Below are 12333 nucleotides of genomic sequence, written 5' to 3' on the forward strand. Positions count from 1 at the left end.
GACCAAGTGCTCCGTACCACGACATATACAGCTGCCTTATAAACACGGCAGGCCAGTACAGACAAGAGAGCACAAAAGCCCCTGAAACCACTGGACGGCTACAATTATTTTATATCGGGAAAAAGGCTCCAGCAACGCCCGCGACGCCATGAGGGATTAAGCGGATTAGAAAATGGATGGATGGATGGATGGATGTTGTTCACACGTTTGTGCAACAGCAGAAAGCGGCGTCGGACACAGACAGCGTCTCAGCAGAGAGGAAGACCCGCCCGGTAGGTTAAAAAAACATTGTTCACTACGGATTATTTAGGTGTTTTTGTCTTGTTAAAATGGGTGGGGGTGTCGGTGACATTGCAGTGTAAACACAGAAGGACTAGCGCCCGTGAACGGGGGCGTAATGGAGCCGGAGAAGCGGCTGCTACAGCAGCAGCAGCCGCTTCTCCCGGCCCCGTCTAGCGATCGCCACCTCCCCTCCGCCGCTATTTAAGTAGAACAATGACTAGAGCAGAATTAAGTTGTATTTACCAGAGATGAAGTGTAGACTGCAAATTCTGTCATAGTATGATCGCTCCCCCAGTCCATTGGGAGTGTCTGCCTGCGCTCTTTTCATTGAAAATTTCCATTTCTTTCTTCGTCCTTCCTCCTTCGATAAACGACAGAAACGTACATCCAACGATTTGGAATGCCTCTCTGTGCAACCGGGAGCACAACAAGTCGTAGGCATTGTTTAGATTCCAAAAATAAATTAACTAAAAGTACGCTCTAAATCACCCGTTTTGTCATGTAGTAGACAAGAACAGTACTGTTTTTGCCTACCCGCGGGACCCGGATGTAGCGCGACGTCCACGCTACTTCCGGGTCCCGCTTGTAGGCAAACACAGGACTGTTCTCGCATTCTATCGGAGGGGAATTGGCGATCGCTAGACGGGGCCGGGAGAAGCAGAGCGGCTGCATTAAACACCTAAATAAACCTTTGTGAACAATTTTTTTAACCTACCGGGCGGGTCTTCCTCTCTGCCGAGGAGCGGTCTGTGTCCGTGAACATCCATCCATCCATCCATTTTCTGACCCGCTTAATCCCTCATGGGGTCGTGGGGGTTGCTGGAGCCTATGTCGCGATATCAACCATCAACTTACTTTTAAAACGATCTTGTGATACGTTATCTAAAGAAGAAAAATACGTCGAGAACTCGTCGTTTCCTTTGTTTGCGCCCGCCTTCTGCCTTTCAGTCCGGCATGCATGTGCGAAAAACCCGGATGAAAACAATAGCGGTCATATTTTGTTTTATCTGCGAGCCAGATGAAATTATCAAAAGAGCCACAACTGGCTCGCGAGCCATACGTTCCCGACCCCTGCTCTAGCAAAACAAGGTTCTTTCAGAACATCCATTTGCCACAACCAACTGGCAGGTGCATCCTCCCTCCACTACCATCAGAGGCATCACAAACAAATCAAAGGTACTGAAATATTAATATAAACAAACGCATTGTACAGTTGAATATAGATTTAACTGTACAAATGCTTAAATGTTGGTTGAAATGTAGAAGCCTCAAAACGAGCAAACGAAATCCAACAAGCAAACCACCACACTCTAATACAAAGGTTGCTTATATTCATCACATATGCATAGGGAGTGGGGTTGGAATGGGTTCAAGTCCTACCCTTGCCCTGGGTCTTTCTGCATGTAGTTTGCATGTTGCATGCGTGGGTACTCTGGGTTCTTCCCACCGTCCAAAAACATGAGCATATCTAAATTCTCCTTAGGTGTGAGTGTGTGTGAGAATGGTTCAAACATGAAACATTTGACAACACTAATAAATGAAAGCTGGCCTACCTCCCTGAATTAAGATTATGAATATAATATTTATACTATTTCCTACAAATATCATCAAAATGCATAAAACTGCAATGTTTTTCTTAAATATTGTTCTTTAGGAATGTGGAAGCCGGGCACATGGGTGACGTAAATGGCACCATCGTTAGCAATATAACTGCCTCCCGTCTTTCTGAGAATGCAGAAATGGTTGTCAGCATTCCCTGAACGTGTCGTGACTTGGATTTTTGTGTTTCTTTTTGGACTTTCTCGACTGATTTTTTCACTCCATCACCAGTCACCATTCAATCAGCTCAGTCATCTCCCATCTACCTCTCAACACCATAATCAGCTCCACCTGCAGCAACTAGTGTAAACTCTGCTCACCTGTCCCTCTGCCTACATATAAGGGCCTCATCCAACCACTTACTGCCAGAATGTCTCACACTGCTAAATGTAAGTATTGCTCCCCAATGTTTTCTCAATGCTCTGTCTTTTGTTCCCTGGACCTGCTCCAACTCTGCCCTCTGCAGTTTGTTTAACAAGTAGTAGTGTGCCCCTCCTGGTCAAGGTTCTGGATTATTTGTGCTTTACTCAGCCTTACTGGGACCACATCTGTGGCTCATGTTCAAGTCTGGTTCTGCCTGCAACTCCTATATGTTCCTGACCTGGGGTCCGTTCTTCGTACGTCGCTAACTCAGTTAGCAGGATTTCATTGTTGACGATTTGGCATGATCTTGGATCGTTTGGTTCTTCGAAAGACATCCTGCACTTGTTGTCATAGCAACATGTGCGCCAGCTTAAACCTGCTCGAGAGCAGGCTTATTTCATGTAAACAAGATTAGATCACGGCTGTATCAGCGAAGGAGATGAGAAGTCTGCCGTAGCCATGTCCATTTTTATGACTGCAACCTGTTGCGGAAGATGCAAGAATAATTTGCAGAGTTTTTCGAATTAATCGCGTATTGCGCAATAGACAGGATCCTTTAGCGCAGCGCGACAGTATAATGCGGTACCGCGCACGTGACGTCACCGTCTCAAGAGAGATTTTTCTTGGTGGCTGTTATAAACAGACAAACATCATTTAACAGTGGCTTTTAAAGAGGAAAAAGTGATGTTGGAGCCATAAATCTAAAATATTTAAGTTATTTGTATGCTTTTTAGTTTTATCCTATTCAGTAAGAAGATTTGTTCGGGACATTTTATTGTGAAGTTTAGTTTTACTTTGAAAGGCTTGCTTCCTGTCGAGCCGTATATTGTATTAGAAAAAAACTTTGGATGGATTATCTAGCCACGGAGCAATACAGTTTTTTCCGTGTAAACTGTGGATGACTTGGAAAAGGAAAATTTTCATTTTTTATGGATAAAGATTTTTTTTTTGTTAAAATTCCCAGTTTGCACGCATCCTTTACTTCCCGTGTCTAAGGAATGACACTGAAATTTGGATCTCTTGACATAACAAGTGCCTTTTTAAAATAAAGTATAATAATGAAAGGCTACCATTTTGTAGAATATTCTTGTATTTCACTTTTACTTGTCCCCATGTTCTAGTGGGTCCTGTGGAGGCTCTGATATAAAAGAACAAAGTAAATATGAGATTATTAAAATGCAATAAATCATACTGTAGAAAGTGATAGAAACATCTACCATGGACAGCTATTTACGCATTAATTTGTCTGCTACTTTTTGCCAGCCCTCTCTCCTGGCTTTAACAGATTTTTAGGTGTTTTAATTAATGACTCAAATTCGGCATAACCTTCCATTAAAGCTTGTGTTCTGCTTGGGAGAAAAACTGTGGGCATTCTTTGGGCATGCTGAACAGCCAATAGCAGCGCTGCTGATCATTGTTTCTACTATCGATACATTTCCCCTTTTAAACAAACGCATGAACGCGCAGTTGTCTCAGATAACTCAATCCAGCCATACTAATCGTAAACAACAGGTGTGTTTGAAGAACCCAATTAGCCGGATCAGGATTAGCCGGATGAAATCATCTTGGATGTCTCATTTGATCTTGGATGTTTTAAGCAACGTACGAAGAACGGACCCCTGGTCAGCCTGCCTGCATTTGATGTTCACCTTCTCTTTTTTTAAATAAACATTTTAAAACAACTTCTGTGTTGGCTAGAATCTTGGGTTCACCATGTCAACCATCATAAAGCAAGGATTATATATTTTTATGTATGTATGTGTGTGTCAGAAATATTTAGCAGACATAAATCTTATTTAAGAAAATTATTTCACTGATTCAATCGCATAAAAAACACAATTTACGTTCACACAGCTTGATGTTTTCAAGCCTTTATTTTTGTAAATAAGGATTGTTTTTCAAAACATTTAAGATCGTTTTAAATCAGACCAAAAAAGAATAATACAAAACGTTGAGCTTAATGAGGAGCATGTCATTGTCACCACACAGGAACCACTAATTCATGGCAGATCATTCAAGACGAAACCAATTTCAATAAGAAGAGGCCTATCTCTTGATGGTTACAACAAGGTAACTGAAACAAAATGCAATAACAGAAAAAAATCATAAAAATAAATAAAACTAATACTAGCAACCAAAATCTAAATAGTGGACACAGAATTACATCAAAATTAGAATCTTATTAGAAACAAACTTTTTAAATACAAAAGTCTGTTTCTCATTAAAGGTGATGCATTTTTTGAGAAAAAACAAAACAAAAACTGTCTTAAAATGTATTAAACAATGACTTTAAAACATGTTTGTAAAGGTTTTAACCAATTTTAAAACTTTATCAATAGGGATTTGTTCAACAGGAAACAAACAAAGAAAAATAACAAACAGATAATGATAGTCTATAAATATGTATATAACTCTTTTTAAAGATAAATTTCTGATAAAAATTAAAATCACTGGGCAAATATTTTGATTTTTATTGGGCTGCCTACATTTGTTATTATTTACACTAATTTTATTTGATTTCTTTACATCCTCATGAAGTCCAATTCAATCGTCTGTTTCTTGCCTGTCTCTTTGTCAGTGCCTGTGGCTGTCATTTCTGTGAAACCAAACTTTATCTCCAGTTTAATCTCACGTTTTCTTCCAAGTGTGATGTCAGGAGACTGAACGACAAATGATCCAATTTCTTCTACTCCTCCCTCATCCACGTAATTTACTTTTTTTTTCTTTGTTTGAAAAAATGTAAAGTTCACTTGGGTTTGATCTGATTCTAATGGGTTTAAGATGTGGTTCCTGATTTCATCCCAACCAACATCCTCATCTGCTGTCACAAGGTTCATGAAGATATCAGCACAAAACGTGCCTTCTTTGGTTGTGAACTTTTTGTCCGGGCTGTGTACTGAAGCATCAAACTCCTCATTAACAGCAACCCCATAAGTGAAGCCACTTTTTCTAGATACTACCAAGTGTGGCCTTCTTCCAAACTCAACAGCTCCCTTTAAGATCACTTCTTGTGGCCTAAATGGACACAGAACTTTGCAGTTGTCAATAAACTCATCGGTAATGTGTCTGCGTAGAATCTCACTCTCAGCAAATCCCCCCACTAACAGGATGTACTCTATTTTGAAATCTTTACATAATATTTGCCGGAGACTCTTAGTGATTCCCCACAGACTTTCTTCAAAGAAAGACCTCAGTTTCTGTTTAGTGATTCTGATTGAACCTTCGTTGTAGGATACTCCTTGAACTTTTTCAAGGAACTTTTCAATGTCTTGTTTTTTCTGAGCCACTCTCCCCAGATTCAGTGAACAGATCACTTCTATATCTTTTTCCTTTTTTTTGAAAACAGTGAAATCATTCATCATTCTCTCAACCTCACTGGGGTAGCTTTGTTCATATTCATCCCAGACTCCATCACAAAATATTTCACTGAGGAACTCCTTAAACTTTCTGTCCACGTTTTGTCCTCCCAGATCATTTCCAGATGCCTTGTGTAGCTCCTTCAGAGCTCCTCCTTCCAAGACTTCATGAACAGTGATGTCAATAGTTCCCCCTATAACAAGCAAAAGCAATGGATAGTTTACTGAGAGCTCTGTTGAATAACAAATGTCAAAACCATGTTCCTCAAATATTTTCAATTAGTAGTTTGTGAGCAAAACATCTTTGTTGATATAACTTCTTATCTTAGTTTATATTCTTTGAATTGGTTAAATAAACTTGGTTTATGGAAAGCAAAATGTAAGAAGAGAAGAGTCATGGTAAAGTCCCAATTACTAATACCACGGTTCCACTTTTAATAGGACATGCTTCACTGGACTCTTACCGTATCCCAGTTTTTCTGTTCCCAGTATTATAACCTCAACACTTACTAAAGAGGTAACATCAATTAAGGTATAACTATGAAATCAAAAAGCCTTTCTGGCATTACTAAAATTCCTTCAGTATGAGGGATTGCTGCAAAGCCATCAACAATGCAGACAACTGTTCACTGTGGCTCTACATTCAGGAGGAGTGAATGCTGCTTGGAGAGACTTGATGCAACCTGATGGGTTTCCTTAGAGAGGAAACTTTCTGATTAATCTGTATAATCTGATTGAATTTGACTTTGTAAAGTGCCTTAAGATGACGTGCAGTAAATTGGTGCTTTATACATCAAGTTTAGTTGAGTTTTTCTTCATTAAAGAGATGTTATACAATTACATAATTATACTACGGAATTAGTATAGTTGTGCTTAAGCATTTTCCTTAAAATATGTCATACAGCCTCAAAGCAGTTCAATTTCAACTCTAAGAACATGTTTTTTTCATTGCATGAGATTACACTGTGTATCTTCTGGCTACCCCATTATTCGGGGATCAACACAGCAAGTTAGTACAAGATGCACACAGACCTGGCAGAGTTTTACTCTGGATGACATTCTTGATACAACTGGGATTTCAACACCCCAGTATGAAAGACACAGGCAATTGTGTCTTTCATACTTCAACTCAATTTAACTCAAGCTAAAGATAGAGCTTCACTGAACGAAATAAAACTATTAAGGAAAAAAAAATCTTTAAAAACATCTATAGCTTGAAAAATTCCTTATTCACATGTAGTTTCGTCTCCCTTAGTTTATATTTGAAGGTTTAAGTGAAATATTTTACCTCCACAGTCAACCACAATGTACTGGGTCCCTGGAGACTGGTCTAGTTTATCTTCTCCTCTATTTTCTGCTATGAAACCATCAGATGGTAGCTTCTTACAATGGACCGAAGCGGCTTCTGGTTCCAAGGCAATGATCAGTTTATTGCTGTTTCCTTTGGTCACAAGACCTGCCTACAAGCAATTAGAAACAAAGTTCTATTTATAAAATAATTTAATTAGAAACTGATTGGATGTTTTAATTGTAGGTAATTAGTTACCTGAGTTGCAGCTTCTCTCATAAATTGTTTAGCTGAATGATCCCAGATGGCAGGAACAGTCAGCACCCAGGTGAAGTCAGAGGCTTTGAACTTTTTCCCTTCTGTGTTTTTTGCGATGGTTTTTAAAGCGTCGTCCTTCAGGAATCTCAATGCTTCAGTGAAAACTTTCAGTGCCGTCATTTCCTTTCCATTTGCTGCTTTAATCTTCAGATTTCTGGTGAGTTTCTGATTTTTAATTACATTGTTAGTAACTCTTGTTTCACTTTATGCACCAGTGTGGTAAAAAAAATAAATAATGTAATAATAATTTACTATATACCTATATAGTTCATCAATTATAACACACCCACATAACTATATACTATCCTGCGTATCCTATATGTTGATGTTTCTTGTACTTACTTTTCCATAGAGAGCCATCTTGAAGCAGTTAAAGAAGTACTTCTCCCTGGCTTCTTGGCCCGTTTTTGAAAGATAGTCTTCTTTAGCTTGATAACCAAAGCTGATAAATTCTTCTTGGCCATCAAACAGGATGCAGGTAGGAGTCTTTGGGTTCTCAAGTCCAACCTCTTCACCCCAACTCTTTATGTATGGATCTATTTCATCGTCTCTCGGTGTTATATTGAAGGCATATCCACTGTATGCAGTGCCAAAATCTATAGCTATGATGAAAGAGTCTCCCATTGTGAAAACAGATCTATACAGTTGTGTTGAAGAAAAACAGTCCTCATCAACACATCGTTGAATTTATAATTATGGTTCAAGTGGGTGGGGCTGACTGTAGTTCCTTCCCTTTTAGTGGAATGAAATCTATAACAGAGAGAGTATCACTCTGACTCAACACATTGGCGTTGAGCAAGGCAAGTACAAAGAAGGAGACTTTCGAAAGGCTACTCCAGGTAAACATTTCTGATAATTCCCAAGGAAATTAATCTTAACATGTACAGTAGATACAAAGTAAGCAATGTAGAGCCAAAGGATTTGTAATGAATTTAGTCATTCAAACTAATCTCTATCTTATTGACAAATGGTCCAGTTCATTCTGGAGCTTCATTTTTCAAATTTAGTTAACTATCCAAAATTCAGGGAGCTCAATACAGGCAACAGCAGCATTAGTTCCTAACCTGACGGAGAGATTAAAAGTATTACAAATCTTTTCAAATATCAAAGATTACCTTATAAACATGTTTTTGTTTCTCTGAACATGTAAAACAATGTAAAGAAGGTATGCATCTACAATATCTGCTTAAAATACAGAATGTGAAATATATGGACTAATGTTTTTGCATTGTTTTTAAAGGAATATCACAAATGGAACGCCCTTATAGACGTCTGGACTGTGAGTCCAGGTAAACTATTCAGAACAATACATTTCAACGTATAAAAATATAATACTAATTTAGATGATTCACACGTGTATCTCACTCATACAATTCTTTTTAATTAATGATGTATACATTCCATTATTACTGAATTTAGAAAATTATGTTTTAATTAATGCCGATTTAATTAATTGGTTACAATTTATAATGCATGGAACAACAAAAAAAGTTGTGAGCTTCACTTTTTTGGAATTAATAAAGTGTGTTAATGAGAGCTAAATTAAAGAGTGTATCTTTAATTCTGGAAGGTAATGTACTTAAAGTAAGACTAAGATTTACAAATTAGATAATTTTTTTGGTCCAACATTTAAATACATTAATTTAATTTTAGAATTAATGTGATGTTGCCTGATTAATTCAAACTAACATTTTTTGTAATTTTATGAAAAAGAATTAAGGCCATGCAAGAAGATCGAAGCAGAAAAAATGAAGAGATCAGGTAAACACATCTGATTCCGAGCTCTGTAACTTTTAGAGTGCATTATGTAAAAAGAAGCTGTACAAGTTTTAAGCCATGTCCTACAGATTATAAATCCCATGTTAAAAAATATAAGTAATGCAATAACAGGTAAATGTTTTGTCCGTAGATAGAACAGGATCTATTCAGGTGATCCACGGTCTTATTTTACTGATCCAAGTGAAAGTGTTCAAACTTTAAGATGGGTTAATTAAATGCCAGTGTAATTTTTTTCAATTCTTTATATTTCCAGAGTTCGTTGTGAACAAATAAAAACGACACTTAACTCCCTGTGGCAAAGGTAAAGTGCAAGCAAAGTCAATAAATACTTACACGTATATTTGGAAGATATCCTAATTGCAGTTAAAAAGAGCTTTTTTCCTCAAAAAAGTTGAATGATAAGATAATTCCCCTTTTAGCAACTAAAAGATTACCACTGAACAATATTTATGATAAAATGGCCAATATGAGAATAATCTGAATAATTGGAAATACATTTTTGATATTGCAGAATTGGGGAGTGGTAGATTAGTGACTAAAGCAATACACTTGTCCTGGAGGTTCTGGGATTGACTCCCACAAACTGCCACTCTGGGCCCCTTGGCAAAACCCTTAACCCCACACTGCTTCCCAGGCGCCGCACAGTGGCAGTCCCCTGCTCCCTAAGGGATAGGTCAAGAAGACAAATTTAATTGGAATGTATGTTGCAATGACATTGCAATTATTTTACAACACACCTTTTTATGGTGTCTTGTATAAAGACTGAAGTGTAATGTTAGTGTGATGTTTATAGTTTGGGAGAAGAATAGGGAAGATGACTTCTAAGTGAGACACTTGCAATCTGTCAGCTTGGCAACCACAAATAAAGTTATTTAAAGCCTATTCAACATTAACATTTAGTGGAAGTCTGATTTCAGTAATCAAAATATGTATATGTCTTTTATATCTGGATTTGTTTATTTGGACCTTAATTTTTTAAAATCCGTCATCTTACAAATCTGGTTCAACAAAATGTGTCTTAATTCTAAAGGACATGATATTTGTTCAAAATTAATAGTTTTTTTTATGTATCTATAAAGCCTTGAAAAGGTAGAGGCCATTCAACAGTGGTCAGATCCCAGGATAAGGTAAAACATTTTCACATGGCCAAGATTTCAAATCTACTTTTGTTTGCTGTGTGTCTTGGAATAATTTATTAACATTGTGGCTTATTTTTATTCTGTTTATTTCACTCCACAGACCTGCTCTGGATAAACAGGAACAACTATTGGAATCATTTAGTAAAAGGTAAACCATATACAGAAAACGTTTTACATTTTTTTATTTTTAAAGAAATGCAAATAAAAAAGGAGGAAAAAAGAAACAAAACAATCTTAACAGAAAAATATGTCCTGAGGTCAATTTTTTCTGAGAAAAGACAGCAGTTGGAATGAATCATATTTTAAACAGAACTGACAGAAAACGTTGTCAACATCATGGACCAATTTTTAATTTTGTGAAAAGTTTTGGCCATAGAACATATTTCTGACACTGAACAGTTAGTGCTCTGGGTTTGTAAGAAAAAACACTAGGGATGGTTTGATTAGATTCTTATATTTGTAATTAAAAAGCAGGATTTCTTAGGATCAACTTCAGGTGCGGCATTGCTTTCTGAAATCTTTGTCCTTTCTGCCATGTTCCTCCACACAGATTTATTGCCTTAAGTATATATATTCTCTCCTTGTATTTTCTCCTTTGGTTCAGACTACCTCCATGGATGCTTTACACCTGATTTTGAACTCCAGTGATGGGAATTACGGCGTTGAAATAAACGGCGTTAGTAATGCCGTTACGTTTTTCAGTAACAAGTAATCTAACTAATTACTTTGACTGTCACTACAACGCCGTTATCTTTGCCGACACCCCGTTACTGCACGTTACTCAAGTCGCACAATGAACTTTTTTTTTCACTTCATGATAGGACTCGTGCACTTGTTGTCATGAGAGAAGGGAGGATGAGATAACCTCTCAGCAGTGATGGGTCCGGCCTCGAGCTCGTAGAGCAAAACCTGTGTCGATGCGCATATCGCTATGGGAAAGTCACGTGACCGATACAGGAACTGTTTCGAACTGACTGACGCGCCAAACTGTTTCTGTTCCCTCTAAACTGCGCGCGTGTGCATTCGCGCACAGCATCTGGATTCAGCGCGCAAAGCTATGCTGCACAGTAAATAAAATCCAAGCTAAACTGTAAACAAAATAATAATAAACCAAGTTTTTTTTTAACCATTTTGCAACTCTAGTGTGATGGTGTACCACGGCCCGGCTCAGTGAGCGACAGGTGCTGATCGGAGCGCACCACTGATTGATGGGCAGACGTCTTTATGGTTGGGCAGGTTGCGCTGTGCGTCTTTGTTCTGAGCATCGTTTCAGAAAAAAACGTCTGATCACTGAGTAGAAAGCTGCTACTCTGAGTAGTTCTTCCTCCCTTTGTCATTCTCACCATGTCCGTTTTCAGAACAGATGATATCAGTCAGGTAACTAAACACAGCGCCCGATCAACCATTGAACATGAGCATTAGCATGAAAAAAAGCCCGATTACTGGAACGCAAATAACGTGATTCACCATGGCAATGACAGGAAATAAGCTTGGAAGTGAGCTTGTCCTGCGAGTAGAATTAGAAAAGTTTAAAGAGGGCATAAGAAACAATGCCTTTGCTGCTGAAAACCGCAAGAGAAAATTGTTGAAAAAGTCAATGCATGCGCCATATGAAAGTTATGTAATGGAGAATTAAAGCTGCTTTCTCACACTTCACTGTTCAACACAAAAGGGGGAGTATGTGTGTGTGTGTGTGTGTGTGTGGGGGGGGGGGTGCATTGAAAGGACATGGCAGCAAAAAATTTGTTAAAAAATAAATAAAAAAGCCAGAAACGAAAAAGTAACGCAACAGTTACTTTTACTGGTAACTAGTTACTTCTCAGTTACTTTTTGGGAGAAGTAACTAGTAACTATAACTAATCACTTTTTCAAAGTAACATGCCCAACACTGTTGAACTCTAACCTGTCTACTCATAGTTTCTGTTTGACCTTTTGGACCCAACTAGTACAGTGCTTGGTAACTGTTTCATCAAATTAGATGAGATAAGATGACAAAATGAGGTTATTTGTCTTTGCACAGTGTTGTCAGCTTAAAAAAAATTGTGTTTAATTTCTGGACTAAGAAAAAAACAAGCAAAGACAAAATAATAAAAAGGAATGGAAAAATAATACAATGAAATAAAATAAATAATAGATAATATAAAACACACAAAAAAATAACTCATTTAAAAGGAATCGAAGAGCCTGCAGTTATGTAGGATCGTCTGCC

At 37.7% G+C, this 12333-nt stretch overlaps 1 protein-coding gene across 1 annotated transcript; it reads right to left on the reverse strand.

The window, feature by feature from the left end:
- Window positions 1-4766: 4766 nt before the first annotated feature.
- Window positions 4767-7838, reverse strand: LOC118563568 (heat shock 70 kDa protein 12A-like). Its single transcript, XM_036138665.1, has 4 exons — window positions 7549-7838; window positions 7147-7371; window positions 6889-7060; window positions 4767-5794 (listed from the first exon to the last, which is right to left on the reverse strand). Exons 1-4 carry the CDS (start codon window positions 7828-7830, stop codon window positions 4767-4769), a joined length of 1707 nt encoding a protein of 568 aa, XP_035994558.1. The 5' UTR covers window positions 7831-7838.
- Window positions 7839-12333: the final 4495 nt, after the last annotated feature.

This window comes from Fundulus heteroclitus, chromosome 7, assembly GCF_011125445.2.
Source record: "Fundulus heteroclitus isolate FHET01 chromosome 7, MU-UCD_Fhet_4.1, whole genome shotgun sequence".
NCBI lineage: Eukaryota > Metazoa > Chordata > Actinopteri > Cyprinodontiformes > Fundulidae > Fundulus > Fundulus heteroclitus.

What these genes read in the sequence shown, in the direction of transcription:
- LOC118563568 (XM_036138665.1), bottom strand. Translation starts at nt 7,830, where the DNA reads ATGGGAGACTCTTTCATCATAGCTATAGATTTTGGCACTGCATACAGT. An exon ending in AGATGGCTCTCTATGGAAAA is followed by an intron (nt 7,372 to 7,548) that starts GTAAGTACAAGA and finishes ATTAAAAATCAG; the next exon opens with AAACTCACCAGAAATCTGAA. An exon ending in CATTGTGGTTGACTGTGGAG is followed by an intron (nt 5,795 to 6,888) that starts GTAAAATATTTC and finishes TGCTTGTTATAG; the next exon opens with GGGGAACTATTGACATCACT.